Source organism: Salmo trutta, chromosome 31, assembly GCF_901001165.1.
Source record: "Salmo trutta chromosome 31, fSalTru1.1, whole genome shotgun sequence".
In the NCBI taxonomy this organism is placed as follows: domain Eukaryota; kingdom Metazoa; phylum Chordata; class Actinopteri; order Salmoniformes; family Salmonidae; genus Salmo; species Salmo trutta.
This window is the reverse complement of record NC_042987.1, coordinates 25215339-25239798: the sequence shown is the minus strand read 5'-3', so window position 1 is coordinate 25239798 and position 24460 is coordinate 25215339. Positions and strand designations below refer to the sequence as shown.

The 24460-nt window shown below is 41.3% G+C and overlaps 1 protein-coding gene across 1 annotated transcript; it reads left to right on the top strand.

Moving 5' to 3' along the window:
- Positions 1-231: 231 nt before the first annotated feature.
- On the top strand, positions 232-7093 carry LOC115169823 (Krueppel-like factor 6). The gene is made up of 4 exons (XM_029725817.1): positions 232-624; positions 2845-3412; positions 4405-4528; positions 4743-7093. The coding sequence occupies exons 1-4, from the start codon at positions 523-525 to the stop codon at positions 4792-4794; spliced, it is 846 nt and encodes a 281-aa protein (XP_029581677.1). The 5' UTR covers positions 232-522; the 3' UTR covers positions 4795-7093.
- The last annotated feature ends 17367 nt before the right edge of the window (positions 7094-24460 follow it).

Genomic DNA, 24460 nt, shown 5'->3' with positions numbered 1-24460 from the left:
GCCACTTGGAAGGTAAGCTGAAATCATACTATACCGACAGAGGTGTGGATTCTTCGCTTTAGTAAGCGTGAAAACTTTATATACTGCTCCAAAAATAGAGCCCACATGGTCCAATGGGAATGAAGGAGTGTTCAGTCATCGCACCAACCATATCACAGAAGATCGTCAAGGTGGGCGGGTATTACACATTGGCTAACCGATTGGTCAGTATCACGAAAGCGTAATTTAGTCACGTGGGGAAGGCTGGCTGTAAGATTTTGAATAGGGAAGTTTACAGAGTGTCGACGGACTTTCAGGGAGTTCAGTGTTTGCTATCTATTAGAGCAAGCAAGCAAGCAAGAAAGAGCGTTCTCCGAAGAACACTTTCACCACTGGAAGGCGATAGTCAGACCTACTTCTCTCAACTTTTTTACAACAGCATATTATACATGCTAATACATCGAAGACGCACGTTTAAAAAAAAAGACAATTTAACTACCTTGAATTTTGGGTGTAATTGAGCTGCATCTATATAGGAGCGAAATGGATGTTATTCCTATGTGCAGCATTTTTCAGGAGCTCCAGATTGTACATGACACCGGATACTTTTCAGCTTTACCATCTCTCGAGGAGTACTGGCAGCAGGTATTTATATTTGTGAATAGTCCTATTTTTACAGAGAAACACTCTAAAATGAATGACATTTTTTTCCCACATCGCAGTAAACTTGTGCGCAACTGCAGGTTGCTGTCAGTGGAGAGGCAAGCTGTCAGGAATGCAGAACAACAAAAAGTTTTACTATTTGGACTTGTAGCACGTTCTTGACACCTTAGTAAATTCCATGCACGTATATGTAACAACACAAGTATGCACGTTGCAATTACATTAGTTACGCTAACGGCCTAGTCCAATGAGTGAACCACGAGACATTGTTTTTATTCCGTTTTAGAGGCGACTGATGCGTCATCGTGAAAATGTGTGTGTGTGTGTGTGTGTGTGTGTGCGGGAGCTTGCGTGTGTGTTGTGTGTGAGAGAGAGAGCTCGTATTTGGAATTAGCGGAGACGAGTATGTGCGTCTTCAAATGATTTTGTTAAAAATTACCACCATCTCTCACCCCACATGTGTTTTCATAGGAATTCCATAATATTCGAGAAACTAGGTATTCTTTTTTTTTTTTGCTGAGTGATTGAAGTGAGTTTGCTACACGGTGTAGTTTCCCTTCCATATGCGGGCTTGGGGCCGTTCACTCTCCATGCGGTCTGAGGAATTTAAAGCTCGCCAGAGATCCATTCTGCCTTGTTGAAAATAAATGTTTGAAATGAATACAAAGTATTTTTTAGGTTTGCCAGAAATCTATTACATAACAACTTACCCTATAATGTATATTGGTTATAACTGATGTTTTCTATACCCAAATAGTTTGAAATTAATTAATGTTGTTACTTTTGAATATATTGAAGTTAATGGTCACTTTCGGGTTGTCACGCTTTACGGAAGAGTCCTTACTTCCTTTTTAGAATAAAAAGAACCCCATAAATGTATGTAGCTTTTGCAGTATTAATAAATACAGCTTTTCATGGACCTGCTTGAACCAGGCCTACCTCCTCCACTCCCTTGTGTGCCATGTTATTTCTAGCAATGCCACTGGATGCCTTATTAAATCCACATTATGCTGAATAATTGATACATTTAAAATATCTACAAGCACTTCCCTAACACACAGGGGGCCCCTGTAGCATATGTAAATGATATAATTGTGCATGATGACAGCTATGTTGGAGGAAAGAGCACCGCCACCAACTGAGTAATTTCATCTAAGGAAATGTGTTTACTAACCTTCCCTGATCTAGTCCGCTTCTCAAAAGGCACCCTATTCCCTATATAGTGCACTATTTGACCACTACCCTGTGGGCCCTGGTCAAAAGTATTTCACTATAAAGGGAATAGGGTGCCATTTGGGAAGCAACCATAGTCTCAGAGGACACCCGTTACATGCACTCCACTGCCTTCAGAATTGTACATTGTCTATATATGTACTGCATATGTTGTTTATATTCCTATTTCCTACATGGTTTACTCATTATCCTCTCCTCCATCTGTGGGTGTATATGTGGGTTGTTTACTCATTATCCTCTCCTCCATCTGTGGGTGTATATGTGGGTTGTTTCCTACATGGTTTACTCATTATCCTCTCCTCCATCTGTGGGTGTATATGTGGGTTGTTTCCTACATGGTTTACTCATTATCCTCTCCTCCATCTGTGGGTGTATATGTGGGTTGTTTACTTATTATCCTCTCCTCCATCTGTGGGTGTATATGTGGGTTGTTTCCTACATGGTTTACTCATTATCCTCTCCTCCATCTGTAGGTGTATATGTGGGTTGTTTCCTACATGGTTTACTCATTATCCTCTCCTCCATCTGTGGGTGTATATGTGGGTTGTTTCCTACATGGTTTACTCATTATCCTCTCCTCCATCTGTGGGTGTATATGTGGGTTGTTTCCTACATGGTTTACTCATTATCCTCTCCTCCATCTGTGGGTGTATATGTGGGTTGTTTCCTACATGGTTTACTCATTATCCTCTCCTCCATCTGTGGGTGTATATGTGGGTTGTTTCCTACATGGTTTACTCATTATCCTCTCCTCCATCTGTGGGTGTATATGTGGGTTGTTTACTCATTATCCTCTCCTCCATCTGTGGGTGTATATGTGGGTTGTTTACTCATTATCCTCTCCTCCATCTGTGGGTGTATATGTGGGTTGTTTCCTACATGGTTTACTCATTATCCTCTCCTCCATCTGTGGGTGTATATGTGGGTTGTTTCCTACATTGTGTCCTAATTTTTCTCTTATCCCATCAGACATGTCTGGAGTTGGAGCGCTACCTCCAGAGCGAGCCCTACGTCTCGGCCACAGACATCAAGTTTGAGACGAGCCAGGAGGACCTCTGGATGATCCTGGCCTGTGGGGAGAAGGCCGCGTCCGACCCAAAGATCCTCACTCACATTAAGGAGGAAGACAATCAGGAGGCCAACAGCTTTAACTCCGATGCCAGCAGCGAGGCGTCCGACGGCTCCGATGACCTCTCCCCTACCCTCGACTTCACCTCCAACCCACTGAGTGACATTATGGGAGAGGAAGAGGACCTGAGTTCCACTGTTATCAGTACTCCACCATCTTCTCCTGAGGTGAGCAAGGAGGCCTCCTCCATATCCTCCCAGGTGTGGAGCGGTATACAGACCGTGTTGCACTCACCTGGGAAAATACATACCGGTGGCATTGGTGGACGAACGGCGGAGAGGGGAAGCTTAGCCAACGGGGAGGATTCTCCAGATGGGAGGAGGCGGGTCCACAGGTGTCATTTCAACGGATGCCGTAAGGTCTACACGAAAAGTTCCCACTTGAAAGCACACCAGCGTACACATACAGGTAAATCATTGATTGTGTACAGGTAAACTGCATGACCCAACAACACCTCCCATCCAAGTGTGTATATATGGATATAAACGAGCAGAATCTCTGAGCTATTCGACCAGGCCCTAGACTAATATTATACAGGTAATGTAGGCCAGTCCAGAAAGAGTGGTGGTGGGTGTTGTTACCCACATACTAATGCTGTTGTCACAGCAGAGAGGCCTTGGAAAGGAAAATCCAGACCAGCTGGTTATGTCATCACTATTCTGAATCTGCAGCCATTTACTTTACAAAGAACATTCAGAAGATTATTCTGTTTCAGGAGGGACTATATTTAAACCTCATCAAAAAATGTACATATTCATAGGCTTACAAGAGTATTTGTTTTGATTTCTACTCATGAATTTGGTCTCTGCATTCTTGGAATAGTTCACTAGAAGGAAGGTCTAAACTGTGAACTAATTCCCACAGCATCATTGACTTCACGTTAACTAAGGGGGAGGGGTGACATGGCAACCTTTTGTGGGCATGGCCAAGCCAGCCATAGAGGATGTGGACTGGATCTTGAAAGCAGATCACATTTCACTATGGGAAAAGAAAATGACTGAATCATTTAAATGTAGGGTGTGGTGGGAATTTTACATTTACAGTTATTCCTTACTGAGTTATGTGAGCAGTCGTCACCTCTGACCTCTTGCTGTTTACAGCTGTCTTGCACATGAGCAAGGTTCCAACATTCCAAGCAAACTATGTTACCAGTGCTAATGGAATTTTCACCGTTAGAAATCGTCTACGTTTATCCCTTCTCACCCACCCACTTTATAAGCCCGGAGTTTGCTTATTCAACTATTGTTAAGCTGTACATCACAGCTCATATTTACAAGTTGTAGTACTGTATCTAGTAGTATGTAGAACTTATAGTATGTTATGTCTATTTCTGATTTGGAAACAATGGAGCATGCTCTCTTTTGATACACAGTAATAATATCATTGTTTTCTGTTTGCAGGTGAGAAGCCTTACAGGTGCTCATGGGAAGGCTGTGAGTGGCGTTTTGCACGGAGTGATGAGCTAACCAGACACTTCAGGAAGCACACTGGGGCAAAGCCGTTTAAATGCAGTCACTGTGACAGGTAGGAGAAGTGTTTAGGGATTGATTTATCTTTTGTTTGTTTTAAATATTTTATTGAGAAATATTGTAAGTGTCATTAACAATTGTTAAATGTTTGGGCAGCTAAGGTAAATCCATGCACCTGAAATATTGACTTGAATATTACTGCTGTTATATTAGTCTTTTACCTATTTAAAAAATGCTGAGACTAATTTGCTTTCTCTTTCTCCTTGCAGGTGTTTCTCTCGTTCAGACCATTTGGCGCTTCACATGAAGAGACATATCTAAGAGCTGGGCCCCAGAGTAGAGCAGTGTTGAGGGATGGTCCTGACGGTCTCCTAACCTGTCTGTGGGGAGGTGCAGTGCCCTGAGAGGGGAGGAAGGTGAACAAGGGGAGCGTGCCCCAGTAAAAGCATGCAGGCAATTTCTGCACCATACTTAGTGCCTCCAAGACCTCTCGGAGGAAAGAGCTCTAAAGGTCGACACATTCTGGAAAAAGAATCATGGAAACCACCAAGGATGACGGAGAATGAAGAGATCCGCTAGAGAGAAATAAGAAAATGTCTGAGAGGACAAGAAATAAAGTTTTTTCTTTGTATGGTGTCTGATGCTTTGTGGAGTTAGTTCTTGGTCTGGACACATGCAGCGATACTACTCCAATAAACGTGTGTTGTTTCTTGTGAGCTTGTGAGAATGCCTGTGACTGAATGCCTGCCTGTGGATATATGACTATTAAGTGTATGGTTGTGAGCTGAATGGCGTTGAGGGGATGTTATGTGTGGGCTGGGGGTTTATTGTCTCGTTTTGTGGTCATGAATGAATGCAAGCGTGTTGTGCTGTTGTGTGGGGCATTGGTTGAATCTAGGCTGGGTTTGGCAGTGTGTGTGTCTGGGCCGCCAGTTTGAGGTTTGAGAGAGCGCCCCCATCTGAGAGGAGGTGGTAGGACACTCTTAAACGAGGTGGGGAGGAGGGAAGTGGATTGTTTGGCGCAGATATAAATTGTGCAATGTATTAAGTAGCGCGTCTCAAAGTTAATGCTACAAAGCTCATTTGTTGTCCATTGTGTAAGCTCTGTATCTAAAGGTTGTACACAACATTAATACCTTCATTATACCAGAAGTTGCATGATCTTGGGTTTGTTTGTCACTCGATGAGTTATAATGATGGCAAACCCCAATAACAAGCAGCAATACATCTGTTTTACACCATAGATACCACATTATTGTACAGAAACATGAAGCAACTTGTTTCCTTTTGTTTTGTATGTCTGGAGATATCACTATTGCTTGGCAACTGTCTTGATCATGGAATAGTTTTCTATTCTGTTTAAAAATGTATTTCTTTATTTTTGTTCTCTTGCTCTCCTCTTTTTCTATATCTGTAAATGCACTGTTGACCTTAATGAGGCCTTATGTAAGTGTCCTTGTCCAGATAAATAGATCACTCACAGGGGGGTTGAAATGCAGTAGTGTATGATTTGAATAGCTTTATTAAGGCTCTGATTCATATGGCCACACCTTTTGCCCTTGTCTAGGTCAGTCTCAACTTGAATAAAAGTCAGCTTTATACTTACTGACATTTTACATTTCTGTGCATCATTTGTCAACATACATGCAGTATCTATCTATCCATTGAGACAACATTTTCAAAACTTTTTGATTATCTTGAGCCCAGACACAATTGTAGAGCACTTGAAACAATTACATTTGAAATGGTTTACTACTGTGTAGTAGCATAATGTGGTATGTTATGTACTTAAAATGGAATGTGGGATGGTAAATTAGGTAAGTTACTGTCAATTATAGAGTCTCCTAGTTGGCTGGGGGGTTGAGTTCTCGTGATCTGCTCGGCCATGAAGGCCTTGGTCAATTAAGATTGATTGCAAATAACCAATTCTGGTCAGGCCATGGCATGTTTAGTGTCTGTTGAATTGTTAAACGCTTACCTGACATGAGTGCTCTCAAACTGACAGTGGATGCTTATTGCTTATTGACCTGTATGGACGTCCTTGTTTTAACCCCATACCATTGTACAGTTGATCTGGTCAACTGTACTGTTGGAAAGTCTCCTTTTAAAATGTACATTGTGGATATCAAACCATGCAAAATCTGTGTTGTTTAAAAATAGTTTTTTTCAAAGAAGCTTATATTTTGCAGGGTAAGGGACCAAACAAATCTAAATTGTGCAGTTTGTTTATGAAAAACAAAGACCAGGCCACATTTAACTTGAGAGAGTACTAATGGCTCAACAAACTGAAAACAAATGATGTATTGTTCACTTCTGATAGTCTGCTACAGTGTTGGAGAATGATTTACATTTTCTAGCTTGAATGGGGAATGATTCAGTAAAGAGAAATGAAACTGATTGTTGGAGGATTACACACTGAACAGCTTTCTATAATCAAAACTGCAAATTGTCAGCCCTATCTTTAACTAAAGAATCTTTATTGCTGAAAAAAATTGAGGTTTATTTTAGTTTGATTAATGGCATGTTTTTTTGTTTTTTTTTTCAAATTGTTTTGTAAAATAGTTATTTCTGTATGAATGTATTTTTTATTGGAGTAATGATTAAAAAAAATCATCAAATATTTTGGTGTTTTTGTTCTACCTGCTTCTTGCATCATCATACTGTGACCTGATATAAAACATGAGCTCTTACAGTAACTTGAGTGCAATGACGGTAAAGCTTTTCAAATATACTCCTTCAGTTTCCTGTCATGTTCAGATCCACCTCACTGTATAGTCAGCTACGTAGTCTACTTCTCAAAGCCACAGAGGTGGATTGCTGAACAATTTAAATAAGACTTCTGAATGAACTCCACCTGTAATTATTTTTAAAAAATGTACTTAACTAGGTAAGTCAGTTAAGAACAAAAAAAAATAAAAAAAATGTACAATGACAGCCTACCAGGGAACAGTGGGTTAGCTGCTTTTTTCAGGGGCAGGACAACAGATTTTTACCTTGTCAGCTCAGGAATTTGATCCAGCAAACCTTTTGGTTACTGGCCCAACGCTTTAACCACTAGGCTACCTGCCATAATAATGAATGTTAGTTTAGTTTGGGCTCTTAATATGAAATAATTAAGTTAAGACTGAGCTGTGTATAGTAATACCAGTATGCCATGCAGTATCACAGACAGCGATGGTCCAGTATGTTCTCATTTCATTATCATGCAGTTTTTTAACACATATAATTAGAATGGTCAGAGGTTCCAAGCATGTTATACTCATTACATTTCTATGTGGTATCATTTCAACACGTCACTGTGCTCTAACACTAGCAAAAGATTGAGCACATCCTTCTCATGCATATCAAACTGGATCTTCCCAGTCAAGGTCTACTAGTAGAACGAGAACCTCCACAAGCTTCTGCATGGGTTCGACAGACAGACAGATGCCTCTCCTTCCCTCTCTCATCCACCACATCACAGCTCATCTCATATGACCTGGGGGTCAGGGGGTGCCCGTTAAAACCAGAGTAAACTGAAAGGTCATTAACCCAGCATGGGGTTGGTAGACCATCATCTCAGTGGTATCATAGAGACCTTCAGCAGGTTCACGTTCAAACACACAGACAAAGAGGAACAGGGATCAAGACCTGCTGCTGTAGCTGATTGTTATAGAGATCTAGATTTACCTCCAAATGGCTGCCTACGTCTCCAATGACACCCTATTCCCCACCTATGGCCTTTGATCAAAAGTAGTGCACTATATAGGGGATAGTGTCATTGTTTTAAGTCAGATGGCGTCACTCCTAGTTACCACTCGTCCCTCAACCGATCATTGCAAGCAGAATCGACATGCTATCTGACTTAATACAAGGGGATAGGGTGCCATTTAGGATGCAACATATATTTACCTTAAATTGTTTGTTTAGACTGAGACGTTACACGTTTAGAAAGCACACGGTGCAGATTATATGTTTACATCACATTTATTGCAAACATCATTAAAGTCATCCATTAAATTGGTACCTCTGCACGTCTCTCTACCACACAGTATTGTGGCTCTTCGCTCTTTCCCTGAGGGCTGAGCAGCATGGGTTAGTTCACCACTCTGTGTACAGGCAGTGGGCTACAGGCAATGGGCCAATGGGGGCTGAGGCTGAGTTCAGGCCAGAACTGGGTTCAAATACTTTGTGCCTTCATGTGTTTGCATCCCCCCCTGGGTCCTCTTCTCCTCTGATGTACAGCAGCTCATTACCACGGACTATTAAAAGGGCCCATTATTCATTTACACACAGTACACTTTGAACTCGAAACAAATATCCCCACATCTCAGTTAGGGCTCCATCCCTAATGGCACCTTGTCCCTGTATAGTGCACTACATTTGACCAGACCACTATGGTCCCTGGTCAATAGTAGTGCACTTAATAGGGAAAAGGGTGACATTTGAGAAGCAGCCTGTGTCTTACATAACTAAACTTAACCCATAGCAGCAGCATCGGAGACCAAGCAGGCAGTCTGGTGCCATTGTCTCTACCATTGTCGTACAGTGTGACAGACTGCACCGGATCTCTCAATGTTGCCACACAGGTTTGATTAGTGTGGTTGAATGCTAGCGATGCACTGTGGTCTAGTTAGCATGCCTGGTGATCTATAGTGTAGGCTGCTACTTTGGATGAAAACAGATGAGATCAATGCAGTGTTTGTAGTTTAAACATCCACATGAAGACATTTCAACAGCCATTACAGCCTTATTATAAAAAATATATTGCTATTAATATCAGTTGTGATGAGATAGTGTCACTGCATCATCTTGGTTCAACATATGGGATTGATACTTACACTATGGACAGAGGGAGGATAACATGTCTTCTATCATAATGAGATGGAATAAAATGTCTTCTATCATAATGAGATGGAATAAAATGTCTTCTATCATAATGAGATGGAATAAAATGTCTTCTATCATAATGAGATGGAATAAAATGTCTTCTATCGTAATGAGATGGAATAAAATGTCTTCTATCATATTGAGATGGAATAAAATGTCTTCTATCGTAATGAGATGGAATAAAATGTCTTCTATCATAATGAGATGGAATAAAATGTCTTCTATCGTAATGAGATGGAATAAAATGTCTCCATTATTTGCATTAACAGCTTCATTGTGTTACATAAAAAGGCAGTTCTAACTCATGTTGTGGGGTTCTTTTGAAGCAACAACAGAAAAAAAGCAATTTGGCCATAGATTAACGTACGACTGTAAAGTAATTTAAAAGACAAGATCTTCTCTTTAAGGTCAGTGAAACTATTTTCATTAGAAGATCCATCCGCACCTTTTGTCTTTTAGGTTAGCTAACTCCACTTGACTCCATCTGAATGCATCTGTCACCATGACAACTACTTTATTTTGACTTGTTTTGCCTGTGGGAGGTTTTTCAGTCAGCTTTTCCTAATTTCACAGCATGTGAATATCTCCATTCAGCAATTACAATCCCATCCATTCTCATTTTCTGTGTCCAGACAATGTGCCTAAATATACAAGCCCAAAATGTCCACGCTTCCCCCTATCTCTCTGTCTCTCTCTCTCTCTCTCTCACACACACACACACACACACACACACACACACACACACACACACACACACACACACACACACACACACACACACACACACACACACACACACACACACACACACACACACACACACACACACATACACACACACACACACGGAAAAGCATATAACAACGACGAACCCCCTGCCACACACACACATGCACGCAGGCATGCAAGAGAGTAAAAGTCAAATCCAATTATCCAACCTTTTTCAAAATCCTACTTTTTTCCCTCTACCTCTAAACAAAAAGGAGAGGAATAGGAAGTAGCCTAGTACCACATCCATTGTCCCTTTAAAGGGCAGAAAGGTCTTAAGTGATAACACTTGAATTTGTGACAGAGTCAGGATATGTCAGTTTGACAGTTGGCCCAAAATGCCGTCGAGCACTTTAAAAGGGGGCAATGTTAGTGTGATGTCACACCAGATGCCTGCAGCTTTACTCGTCTGTCCATGATCTGAAAATAAGTTAAGAGGTTAGCGACAGGTTTTCTAGAAAGCTCCAGTTCAGAGGTGACACATGAAAGAGATGTTACTGTACCTGGGGGCTCTGGTCAAAAGTAGTAATCTTTAAAGGGAATAGGGAACCATTTGGGACACAGATATAAGGAACCATTTGGGACACAACCACCCCAACTCTGCTTGAACAAAATGTCACATATTATAAATCGCAATGTATTGCCAGTGATGAAAAATATTTGTAAAATAACACGATTAATGAGCAATTATGTAGACATATACAGATATCTACATACAGTGCCTTCGGAAAGTATTCAGACCCCTTCACCTTTTACACATTTTGTTATGTTACAGCCTTAATCTAAAATGGATTAAATAAAAAATGTCAATTAAAATTCTAAAAACCTGTTTTCGATTTGTCATTATGGGGTATTGTGTGTTCCTGAAGATTTCTTTTTAATCCATTTTAGAAAAGGCTGTAACCTAACAAAATGTGGAAAAAGTCAAGGGATCTGAATACATTCCGAATGCATTGTATGTATGGCTGATGGTGTTCGATACCAACATTTAAATATACAGTACTGTACTTTAACTCAGAGTGCACTAAATGCCACCAGGAATGAAAGCAGGATTATTCAATACATTATCAGTGTAATCTGTGTTTTTGTTGTCTGTCTGTCCTTGTAAGTTTGTGTTCCTTGATGTCAGTATGTCCTTGTAAGGTTGTGTTCTTGTTGTCAGTCTGTCCGTGTAAGGTTGTGTTCCTTGTTGTCAGTATGTCCTTGTAAGGTTGTTTCTTGTTGTCAGTCTGTCCGTGTAAGGTTGTGTTCTTGTTGTCTGTCCTTGTAAGGTTGTGTTCCTTGTTGTCAGTCTGTCCTTGTAAGGGTGTGTTTCTTGTTGTCAGTCTGTCCTCGTAAGGGTGTGTTACTTGATGTCTAGGTCCCTCATTTTGATTTATCTTATGCACTCACTGTAGCACATTGCAGTAATTTTTTCAATTAAAAAAAGGTATTGTTATTATTATTTTTATTAAGTTGAAGACTGGATCATTAGATCTTCACCAATGAACATATGTTTCCTCTTTCCAAAATGAAGCGGCTGTGATCCTGATTAATTGAATAGTTATTTTTATACTACATCCTATAGCTTGTTATTTACAAGGCCAGTTAACTTTTCTCAGGGCACTAGAGGTCAAGAGGCTACCAACTGGTTTATTTAATGTAAACAATGGCTCAGGTTAGCTAGTGTTTACCATAGAGCACTGTGGAGGATTCAGCTTCAGCCTAATGTCCAAGGCAAAACAGATATAGCCTTCCCTGTAGCTCAGTTGGTAGAGCCTGGTGTTTGCAACGCCAGGGTTGTGGGTTCGATTCCCACGGGGGGCCAGCACAGAAAAAAAATGTATGAAATTGTATGAAATGTAAGTCGCTCTGGATAAGAACGTCTGCTAAATGACTAAAATGTAAAATATACTTACTGATATGTTGTTGATGGCCATACCTGACAATGGATCCAAGGCTTTGTATCATTTAGGTTGTTGATTTGTTGTACCGGGCTGCTCCACAATAATACACATTAGCATGATGATTATGCAATTGTCCACATTTTGACTGTAGACTTCCAGGCTAGTTTCATTACTTTTAGAAATGTGTTTTTCTCAAATCGTTATATTGCTCCATAGCAGACTAACAACGTAAGGAAGTTCACTCGTGTGGCCTCCTGAAGTCCTTCCCTCACGTGAACAAGGAAAATAAGTTTCTGTATATTTTGTTAAGATAACGAACAATTTGTGCAGCTTGTGAAAGTTCAAAGCAAACACAAAGTTCCTTCATTTGTGTAATCAAGGGAAATGGAGTGAATAAATCTTGTGGTTAATCTAATAGTGCATTTCCCTTGTGGTGGTTCTGAAAAGCCTTTTAGGAACTGACACTTCAGCCACAGAAAGGGCAGCATGGAGTACTATTGGCTATATGCCAGGCATGCTCAGAATATGTCTGTCTGCAGACACGCACACACACACACAAACACACAAGCACACACACACATTGTTTAGTTTGTTTATTCAATGAGTCAATGTGTTTGTACCTGTCCATGTCCCTATTGAAATAAACCATAGATCTCCTGCAAATTAACAATCACTTGCCGTTAACATAGAATACGATTGATTTAAAAAAAAAAAAATCATGGCAACAATGTATTGTTCATGAAATTATGCTTGAATTTGACATATTCCCACCCACACCCATTGTTCATGAAATTATGCTTAAAGCCAACATATTCCCACCCCCATATTTCAAATACTGACCACCCAAACACTCCAAGTCAAAGCCGCCATGTAAACAATGTGTCATTGTAAAGTGTTTGATCACTGAGCCTATTCTCATGGAGCTCCTGAGGTTTGTGACTGGGGTGATGCACTCAAGGCTGAAAAGCATAGCTTTTTGATTTGGGTTTCGGGGGATCATTTTTTGAAAAAGAATAATAAAACATCTGTCAACTAATTGGCAAAAGTAGCAAGCCCTGGAAAACTACAAAGTGATTCCACATGGGAGATGTAGAAAAGCACATTATTAGCAGTAGCACTGCAGACACCGCAGAGAGAGTGAGGAGAGGGAGGAAGTTTCAGAGCATCTTCTGTTACAGTATACTCCCAGGAGTAGCTAGTATTTTTATACTTTCATTGTAAAATATATGTATTTTCACACTACAAAATAGAAAGTTGTGATGATGCCAGAGGAGCGACTGTTCTTTGTCAATTAACTCAGAATGATGGTGGTCTAGGATTGACAGATGACTACATTTAAGATTACCCTGTCGCACACTCACACACTCACACACTCACACACAGAACTCCAGAACAGACTTAAATCAGTTTTTGCTCATGTCTGTCAAAGACAAAATTACACGTTTTTTTTTAATCAAGTCAAATAATACAATTCTTCATATGTTCAAAGACATATACAGTGCCTTCAGAAAGTACTTACACCCCCTTACTATTTTCTCCTATCACAGCCATTTAACTCTGTAACTGGTTTAAAATCACTATTGACTTTATGGTGAAATCACTGAGCGGTTTCCTTCCTCTCCGTCAACTGTTCAGACACCTGTCATTTTGTAGTGACTGAGTGTATTGATACACCATCCAAAGTGTAATTAATAACTTCACCATGCTCAAATGGATATTCAATGTCTGCTACTTCTATTTTTTACAAAGGGGTTGAATACTTATTGTCTCAAGACATTTTAGCTTTTCACTTTTTTATAATTTGTACAATCCGCTTTGGGGTATTGTGATCAGTGAAACAAAATCTAAATTTTATACATTTTAAATTCAGGCTGTAACACAATGTGGAAAAAATTGAGGGTGTGAATACTTTCTGAAGACACTATATCTTCCCCCATCATAATACTAATAATATACTATCATCAGAATAACCACCAAATACACTGCTCATGGCCATAATCTTGTCGTCTGCTCTGCTGTCTTCCACTGCAGATGTCAGAGAGCCATGCAAAGCTATTTGGCATGTTGTGCTGAAATCCACAGCTTCGGCCTACTGAAAGGTATGAGATTGGTGGGTGCTTGCAATGCTCCAGTGATCTTGTGAATGATAGAGAGAGAAGCTTATTTTCCTCTCTGAATCACAGTGCACTGCACTCCTCTGAATTTCCCATCACTATTGACTAAAAACAAAGCATGTGTGTGTGTGCACTGTGGGCTCTAGCTGATGACACACACACATACACACACACTCATACAAGTCCACATGTAGAATTGACTTACCTTTACTGCTGAAAGAAATGTTTCTAAATTATTCCAATGGATGAGTCTCAGTGTGTTGGGTCTGAATAGGCTGGTATCAAGTAGCTATAATTACGAGACCAAAATTATACAGTTTAGTATACAGTCTCAAACCATAATAGCAAATAATGTTAAACTGTAAGTTTGGTGTATAATTATTTTAATTTAGTTTACACCAAGATCATGCATAATCATCATATTTTGACTAAATACTTGACAGGAACATTTGTCTTTGTTATGAGAAGTATGGTTCATATACAGATGTAGGATCTTAATTTGATCAGCCTGTTGCAGGAGAACTTTCCTGGAATGCAGGAAATGTAAAACTTGTAATGTATTTGGTTGAAAAAGGCTTCTGAAGTTTGTAATTTCCACTTTGAAATTTCAGACTTGCTTTTCCCTTATTAAAAATGTATCAACCCCTAAACAAATGTCCATTAATTATAATCCACATAATAATTCACATTTCCTATTGCTGCAGGATTATTATCAAATCAAATGTATTTATATAGCCCTTCTTACATCAGCTGACATATGAAAGTGCTGTACAGAAACCCAGCCTAAAACCCCAAACAGCAATCAATGCAGGTGTAGAAGCACGGTGGCTAGGAAAAACTCCCTAGAAAGGCCAAAAACCTAGGAAGAAACCTAGAGAGGAACCAGGCTATGAGGGGTGGCCAGTCCTCTTCTGGCTGTGCCGGGTGGAGATTATAACAGAACATGGCCAGGATGTTCAAATGTTCATAAATGACCAGCATGGTCAAATAATAATAATCAGAGTAGTTGTCGAGGGTGCAACAAGCACGTCCGGTGAACAGGTCAGGGTTCCGTAGCCGCAGGCAGAACAGTTGAAACTGGAGCAGCAGCATGGCCAGGTGGACTGGGGACAGCAAGGAGTCATCATGCCAGGTAGTCCCGAGGCATGGTCCTAGGGCTCAGGTCCTCCGAGAGAAAGAAAGAAAGAGAGAAAGAAAGAGAGAATTAGAGAGAGCATATTTAAATTCACACAGGACACCGGATAAGACAAGAGAATACTCCAGATGTAACAGACTGACCCTAGCCCCCCGACACATAAACTACTGCAGCATAAATACTGGAGGCTGAGACAGGAGGGATCAGAAGACACTGTGGCCCCATCCGATGATACCCCCGGACAGGGCCAAACAGGCAGGATATAACCCCACCCACTTTGCCAAAGCACAGCCTCCACACCACTAGAGGGATGTCTACAACCACCAACTTACCGTCCGAAGACAAGGCCGAGTATAGCCCACAAAGAGCTCCGCCATGGCACAACCCAAGGGGGGGCGCCAACCCAGACAGGAAGACCACGTCAGTGAATCAACCCACTCAAGTGACGCACCCCTCCCATGGACGGCATGGAAGAACATCAGTAAGTCAGTGACTCAGCCCCTGTAATAGGGTTAGAGGCAGAGAATCCCAGTGGAAAGAGGGGAACCGGCAAAGCAGAGACAGCAAGGGCAGTTCGTTGCTCCAGCCTTTCCATTCACCTTCACACTCCTGGGCCAGACTATACTTAATCATAGGACCTACTGAAGAGATAAGTCTTCAGTAAAGACTTAAAGGTTGAGACTGAGTCTGCGTCTCTCACATGGGTAGGCAGACCATTCCATAAAAATGGAGCTCTATAGGAGAAAGCCCTACCTCCAGCCGTTTGCTTAGAAATTCTAGGGACAATTAGGAGGCCTGCGTCTTGTGACCGTAGCGTACGTGTAGGTATGTACGGCAGGACCAAATCGGAAAGATAGGTAGGAGCAAGCCCATGTAATGCTTTGTAGGTTAGCAGTAAAACCTTGAAATCAGCCCTTGCCTTAACAGGAAGCCAGTGTAGGGAGGCTAGCACTGGAGTAATATGATCAAATTTTGGGGTTCTAGTCAGGATTCTAGCAGCCGTATTTAGCACTAACTGAAGTTTGTTTAGTGCTTTATCCGGGTAGCCGGAAAGTAGAGCATTGCAGTAGTCGAGCCTAGAAGTAACAAAAGCATGGATTAATTTTTCTGCGTCATTTTTGGACAGAAAGTTTCTGATTTTTGCAATGTTACATAGATGGAAAAAAGCTGTCCTTGAAACAGTCTTGATATGTTCTTCAAAAGAGAGATCAGGGTCCAGAGTAACGCCGAGGTCCTTCACAGTTTTATTTGAGACGACTGTACAACCATCCAGATTAATTGTCAGATTCAACAGAAGATCTCTTTGTTTCTTGGGACCTAGAACAAGCATCTCTGTTTTGTCAGAGTTTAAAAGTAGAAAGTTTGCAGCCATCCACTTCCTTATGTCTGAAACACAGGCTTCTAGCGAGGGCGATTTTGGGGCTTGACCATGTTTCATTGAAATGTACAGCTGTGTGTCGTCCGCATAGCAGTGAAATTTAACATTATGTTTTCGAATGACATCCCCAAGAGGTAAAATATATAGTGAAAACAATAGTGGTCCTAAAACGGAACCTTGAGGAACACCGAAGTTTATAATGGATTTGTCAGAGGACAAACCATTCACAGAGACAAACTGATATCTTTCCGACAGATAAGATCTAAACCAGGCCAGAACTTGTCCATGTAGACCAATTTGGGTTTCCAATCTCTCCAAAAGAATGTGGTGATCGATGGTATCAAAAGCGGCACTAAGATCTAGGAGCACGAGGACAGATGCAGAGCCTCGGTCTGACGTCATTAAAAGGTCATTTACCACCTTCACAAGTGCAGTCTCAGTGCTATGATGGGGTCTAAAACCAGACTGAAGCGTTTCGTATACATTGTTTGTCTTCAGGAAGGCAGTGAGTTGCTGTGCAACAGCTTTTTCAAAAATTTTTGAGAGGAATGGAAGATTCGATATAGGCCGATAGTTTTTTATAATTTCTGGGTCAAGATTCGGCTTTTTCAAGAGAGGCTTTATTACTGCCACTTTTAGTGAGCTTGGTACACATCCGGTGGATAGAGAGCCGTTTATTATGTTCAACATAGGAGGGCCAAGCACAGGAAGCAGCTCTTTCAGTAGTTTAGTTGGAATAGGGTCCAGTATGCAGCTTGAGGGTTTGGAGGCCATGATTATTTTCATCATTGTGTCAAGAGATATAGTACTAAAACACTTTAGTATCTCCCTTGATCCTAGGTCCTGGCAGAGTTGTGCAGACTCAGGACAATGGAGCATTGGAGGAATATATATTGTCTCTTCTGAGTATCACAAAATTGTACCAAGCGGACCAATTCGTAGCTGGATTCTTCACCAATCTTTTACACCTTCTCCAGAACATAAATGTCGTTCGGTTCCCCAATTCTGTGAGTTGGAAGAATTTCCTGTGTCTCTCTATGAAACCCCTCTGTGTCTCAACTGGGCCATGTAGCAGGAGATTCTCCTCTAGAATTTTACCAAACCTTCACACAGGGCCTGGGTGGGGGGAGGTAGGTTGGGGGATGGTGCAAGGGGGAGGGGGTCAATTGTCCTCCCTGTACTCAAAGAGGGCAACGTCATGACATCAGGAATGACATTCCTAACATTTGTCACGACTTCCGCCGAAGTCGGCCCCTCTCCTTGTTCGGGCGGCGTTCGGCGGTCGACATCACCAGCTTACTAGTCACCACCGATTTATGTCTCCTCCTGTTCGGTATGCGCACAGTGCAAGGCACCTAGACATCTGCCCAGAGGGAAATTACAACCCCTTCCCGTTCCGCAACGACCGTGGACACACCTATCGGTGGATTTCGTGACGGATCTTCCCCCGTCACGGGGTAACACCACGATCCTGGTCGTTGTGGATCGGTTTTCTAAGTCCTTCCGTCTCCTTCCTTTGCCCGGTCTCCCTACGGCTCTACAGACTGCGGAGGCCCTGTTCAACTCCCCCCTGATTATCATATTAACCCCTCGTTAATGTGTCTCTCCTCAGGCCGGTGATGGCTGGTCCGCTCCAGCAGTCTGAGGTGCAGGAGGTTCTTCCGCCCCCTCTAGACATCGAGGGGGCCCCGGCGTACACAGTACAAGCCATTATGGACTCCAGACGTCGGGTGAGGGGCCTTCAGTACCTCGTGGAGTGGGAGCGGTACGGCCCGGAGGAGCGATGCTGGGTACCGGCGGAGGACATCCTGGACCCATCGTTAATCCAGGAGTTTCACCGCTACCGTCCGGATCGCCCTGCGGCCTGTCCCACGGGTCGTCCCCGAGGCCGGTGTCGGTGCGCATCTGGAGCCGCGCGTCAAGGGGGGGTACTGTCACGACTTCTGCCGAAGTCGGCCCGTCTCCTTGTTCGGGCGGCGTTTGGCGGTCGACGTCACCGGCTTACTAGTCACCACCGATCCATGTTTCCCCGTTTGTTTTGTTTTGTCTTAATTATACACACCTGTTTTCAATTCCCTTATTATGTTCCTTATTTAACCCTCTGGCTTCCCTTTCTGTTTTGTCCGTGATTGTTTCGTGTCAGTGGTTGTTGGAGGTGTTTCTCCTAACCCTGTTGTTTTGCTGTTGGAGATTTTTTATTGTGTTTTTTGAGTAAACAAGACCGTTTGCACTCATACCTGTGTCCTGCGCCTGACTCCACTACGTCTCCAAACAAAATCGTTACACAATTTCCCTTGATCGTTATTACTCTATTGACTTTCGTCCTCTGTCTCTGCGTTGTGTATTTTTCTTCGAAATATTATTATAAAAAAAAAATATATACTTAAAATGTATTTTTTGAAAATAATAAAAAACATGAAACAAAAAAGTATTGTCTACAAGTCAATAATAGTTAGTTGTCCTATTGGCAAGGTAATCACTCACCAAGTCCTTTAAAAGTGACCAGGTCTTCCTCACTGGTATCAGTCCCACATAGATAACTATTAGAAATTGTGTTGTGACAGTCTGCCGGTAGTGAGGAATACTTCTTCCGTTCTACTGGCTGCACTCCACCGGTGATCTTGTATCGTTTCAGGTCCTTGAATCGAAGGATATTGCTGCAGCCTCAGACGATAGATTCTCATAACCTGTAAATGAAGGAAACAAAAAAGTGAAAGTAACATGTCCTGGTTTCAAGAGAAATTGATATTTCGCATAGATTTCCCTAAGTAAGCATGGCCCGATTATCAGGAAAAAGTTGGACATTTCACCTAGATATCCCTAATTTGACAACTGCGGTGTACAACATAGAAGCTTACCTGGTTCTGATCATCTTACTATGCTTCTTCACCCGAGATTGGCCCCCAATTGCTAATAAACCAGTTATTTTTTCTCCAGGCTCTGCTTTGTCATCAAAATGGACAGTCTTGCAATGAGTGACACGTATCCATCATGATTTTCCCTGGACTTTTACTGCTGACCTCGTTATAAACAAAACTTGATAAGGACCTTCCCATTTTGGCCCTAATGTGTCTGTTATATATTTACCATCACCCACTGTCCTGGTACTACGTCATGTCTCCCCCTCGGGAGTTTTCCCCACGCCTCTTTTACTTGTCTGTGCTTCCCGTACTGCATTGGAGAGTTGTATGCAATAGTTAAGCATTGTGTCCCTCATAAAGTGAACATCTGCTTATCTCAAATCTAATGTCTCAAATCTAACGTGCCTGGTAGCGACATGGGTCAACCTGTGACGACCTTAAATGGACTCAACCCTGTGGTTTTGTTATGTGTTGCGCGTATACTACATAATACCATAGGCAATGCATCCGAGGTGCATTGTCCCTGTGGCTCAGTTGGTAGCTCATGGTGTTTGCAACGCCAGCATGGTGTGTGCAATGCCAGGGTTGTGGGTTCAATTCCCCCGGGGGGCCAGTACAAAAAAAAAAAAATGAAATGAGATGAGATGTATGCATTCACTACTGTAAGTTGCTCTGCTGGATAAGAGTGTCTGCTAAATGACAAAAATGTAATTGATTTGAGCCAGTGTATGGCTGTGGATTGACTGCATTATTTGAATGGAATGTTGTCATATTGGCAGTTAATTTGAAATTTGTATTGAATAATTCCTCTAAAACTGTCTGGCTAGCTAGCTAACACACATCAATGCAGATAAATTATTTTCATTCATTATTTTACACAACATCTTATCACAACACCAAATCATGGTTGACCAACTCCCTGACCAACATGGCTGACCTTTGGACCATCATAAAAAGGTTCATGTCCATTCTAGTATTCTAATTCCTAATTCTTTGGCGTGCATATGGTCCATGGTAGGTTGGACAATCTTTCTGCTCTGATGTGGATTGTTGTTCCCTAGTTGCAACTCATATCATATTAAAACTGGTTTATTGTACCTGCTGTTGCTCTGTCCTGGGGAGCTGAGTTTTCCTTATTACATCCCTATATTAGACAGTCATTGCATTGACAACCAGTGGAAGACCCAGACATCGCTCCCAGGCAGACAGTAAATATCACCAGTGGGTGAAGTCAGAGGAGACATTAGATCTGATTGAGCCTGAGGTCTGCAGGCAGGCAGCTTGTTCTCGTTGCGAGGAAGCGGAGCGGAGAGGAATGTCCTCTAAACTTGTGGCTGATCTGCAATTCCAATGAGCACTTTGCTGATTAATGAGAGAACCAAAGGTCTAAATGCTGTTGGTAAATGATGGTGTTCTAAATTAGACGCATTTCCATTTAATGAATGTTTTTATTTATAATGAGCGCGTCTGCAGGGCCACTTGTGGATTCCCTCCCACAGCAGTGCAGAGTGGAGGACAACTGTGGTTGAGAACCAAATGGAACCCTATACCATTTATAGTGCACTAGTTTTGACCAGAGCCATAGGGAATAGGCTGCCATTTGGAATGTGTCCTGTAAGGACTGTACATGCACAGAATCAGAGATAATTGGAGAGAGATAAGTTTAGAGAAAAATGATTTATGTGACAATATTTTTTATAATGAGTGGGCAAATGCATTACAAAACGGGGAAACTTTTGTCAGCTGATCTGAAAGAAAGTTGCTGGTGGAAGAAGTTGAGACATAATGTATCTCTTATTTTGCAGTTTCTGTCTCAGACATTATGGCACTTGTCATGAAAGACCAGAGGTTGCACCAGCTGGGTGTGAAAAAGTTTGTCTTAAATGGTAAATTGGACATAGAGTTTTGACCAGGCGTACGTCCAACTGGTGCAACCGGCCCTTGGTGCAGTGCATCTCTCTCTGCCGGTGGGTTAATAGGATAACTTAGATCGGCAATTACAATATTTAGCTAGTTGGTGTACCCCTGGAGAGGGATATAGAGAGAGTCATTACAGCGAGATGGAAACACAGCACTTAGGCCTAGACCACAACAATCAGCTCCTAAACAAGAAACAGGCCAAATGCTTTTTAGCAGAATGTTTAGCTTTCCCCAGTTTGTCCTTGGATCCTGAAATGTACTAAAAGCATTGTTGCCATCCCCCTTTTCCAAATCCCTTGGTTAGTTGTGGTGGGAACCACGCAGCAAGAAGGAAAGGGGATTGCAGGTGTGTCGAGAAGAAGTGTACGAGAACAATGGATCCTTGTTTAACTATTCACAAGCTGAATGAATGTGTTTACTCTGTTTAATGTGTGGGCGTGGAAGAGGACTGAAGAGTCCATTTTCGCATTGTCAGGTTTGTACACCTCAAATGAGAGTTAGATATTAAAATATAAACCTACCTTTCTGAAGATGCCAGGAGATGTAGTGTAGTAACATTCTGTATCAACAATCTATTTTTACACACATTCAAATTCAATGATAACATGATAAATGCAAACATGCTGATAAATTATCTGTGCTATAATAAGCTTGGTCATATTCATATGCTAGATACAGCATTTAAATGTATTATTGTCCTTGTTGTGTACAGTGCAGCTATACAAAACACGTAGAGAAAAGCTAAATGCACATTTTGGGATAAGGCCATTAAAGGAGTATTCCTTGGAATGAAGATTAATGGCACACTAGAGAGATCTCGCTTTGTGCATATAGTTGAAGAGGTTCTCTGCATTATTTGTGAAGGCCTCCCAGGGTAATTAACATTCAATGTTTCTGTCCCAAATGGCACCCTACTCCCTATATAGTGCACTACTTTTGACCAGGACCCATAGTGCTCTGGTCAAAGTAGTGCACTACATAGGGAATAGAGTTCCATCTCGGATGCAGACAATGTCATCCAGAGCTAGCATTAGCCACATAATTACAACATCCGTCATTATTGATCATTGTCACTTAATAAACAGCTTAACATTTTGAGGAATTCCAAGATGAAATGCCCCCACAACAAAGGAGGCCGTCCACATTTATCTTGAGGAAAAGAGATAAACAAATAGACTAAACAAGGCTTGTATCCCAAATGGCACCATATTCCCTACATAGCGCACTACTTTTGACCAAAGCCCTGTGGGTAGTAGTGCACTATATAGGGAATAGGGTGCTAATTGGGACAGGAATTATGCCTGGCTAAGGATTTGGAGCACTCCATGCAGGATCAACATCCAAACAGTCATTTAAAAAGGAACATATAAAGTCAGCACGCCCTTAAGCCTCCATTTCAAGGATTGGCTGTTATTGTTTGCATTGTTTCCTTTTCCATTACGAATAGTTGGGCAAAATGTCAATGTAAGTCTTTGGCGGAAGGAATGCTGGCAAAAATGTAGATGGAAGGTGAGTTACTCTCAATACAGTGTGAGAGTGTAAGTGAATTCTGAGCAGCACACAAAACAAACAATGCATTAGTCCTACACGCAAGACTTCTGATTCAGTCTGATTGTCTTGTTACTCACTGTCTAGGGTTTTTGAACTTGAAGATGAAGATGAGTAACTAGTGTTTAATGCCATGGGAAACCTGAATAGAGATTATAGATACAGTGCCTTCAGAAAGTATTCACACCCCAGATTTTGTTGTGTTACAGCCTGAATTTAAAATTGATTAAATTGTCATTTCTTATCACTGGCCTACACACAATACCCCATAATGTGAAGGTGGAATTATGTTTTTTCCCCTACATTTAACAAGTGAATACAAAATGAAAAGCTGAAATGTGTTGATTCAATAAGTATTCAACCCCTTTGTTATGGAAAGCCTAAATAAGTTCAGAAGTAAAACAAGTCACATAATAAGATGCATGCACTAACTCTGTGCTCAATAATAGTGTTTACAATTATTTTAGAATGACTACATCATCTCTGTACCCCACACATAGAATTATCTTAAGGTCCCTCAGTCGAGCAGTGAATTTCAAAAACACATATTCAACCACAAAAAACAGGGATTTTTTTTTTAAGCAGACATTGAAAATCATGGAGCTTGGTGAAGATATTCATGACACTTTGGATGGTGTATCAATACACCCAGTCACTACAAAGATACAGGCATCCTTCCTAACTCAGATGCCAGTGAGGAAGGAAACTGCTCAAGGATTTCACCATGAGGCCATTGGTGACTTTAAAACAGTTACAGAGTTTAAGGGCTGTGATAGGAGAAAACTGAGGATGGATCAACAACATGTTTGTTACTCCACAATACTAACCTAATTGACAGAGTGAAAAAAAGGAAGCCTTTACAGAATAAAAATATTCCAAAACATGCATCCTGTTTGCAGCAAGGCACTAAAGTAATACTGCAAAAAATGTGAAAAGCAATTAACTTTTTGTCCTAAATACAAAGTGTTATGTTTGGGGCAAATCCAATACAACACATTACCGAGTATCACTCTTTTCAAGCATAGTGGTGGCTGCATCATGTTATGGGTATGCTTGTAACTGTTAAGGACTGGGAAGTTTTTCAGGATAAAAAAGAAACGGAATGGAGCTAAGCACATGCAAAATCCTAGAGGAAAACCTGGTTCAGTCTGCTTTCCACCAGACACTGGGAGATGAATTCATCTTTCATCAGGACAATAACCTAAAACACAAGGCCAAATCTACACTGGAGTTGTTTACCAAGAAGACAGTGAATGCTCCTGAGTTGCCAAGTTACAATTTTGACTTAAATCTACTTGAAAATCTATGGCAAAATCTGAAAATGGTTGTCTAGCAATGATCAACAACCAATTTGAATAATTCTTTTAAGAATAATGGGCAAATGTTGCACAATCTAGATGTGGAAAGCTCTTAGAGACTTACCTAGAAAGACTCACAGTTGTAATCACTGCCAAATGTGCTTCTACAAGGTATTGACTCAGGGATGTGAATACTTACATGAATTAGAT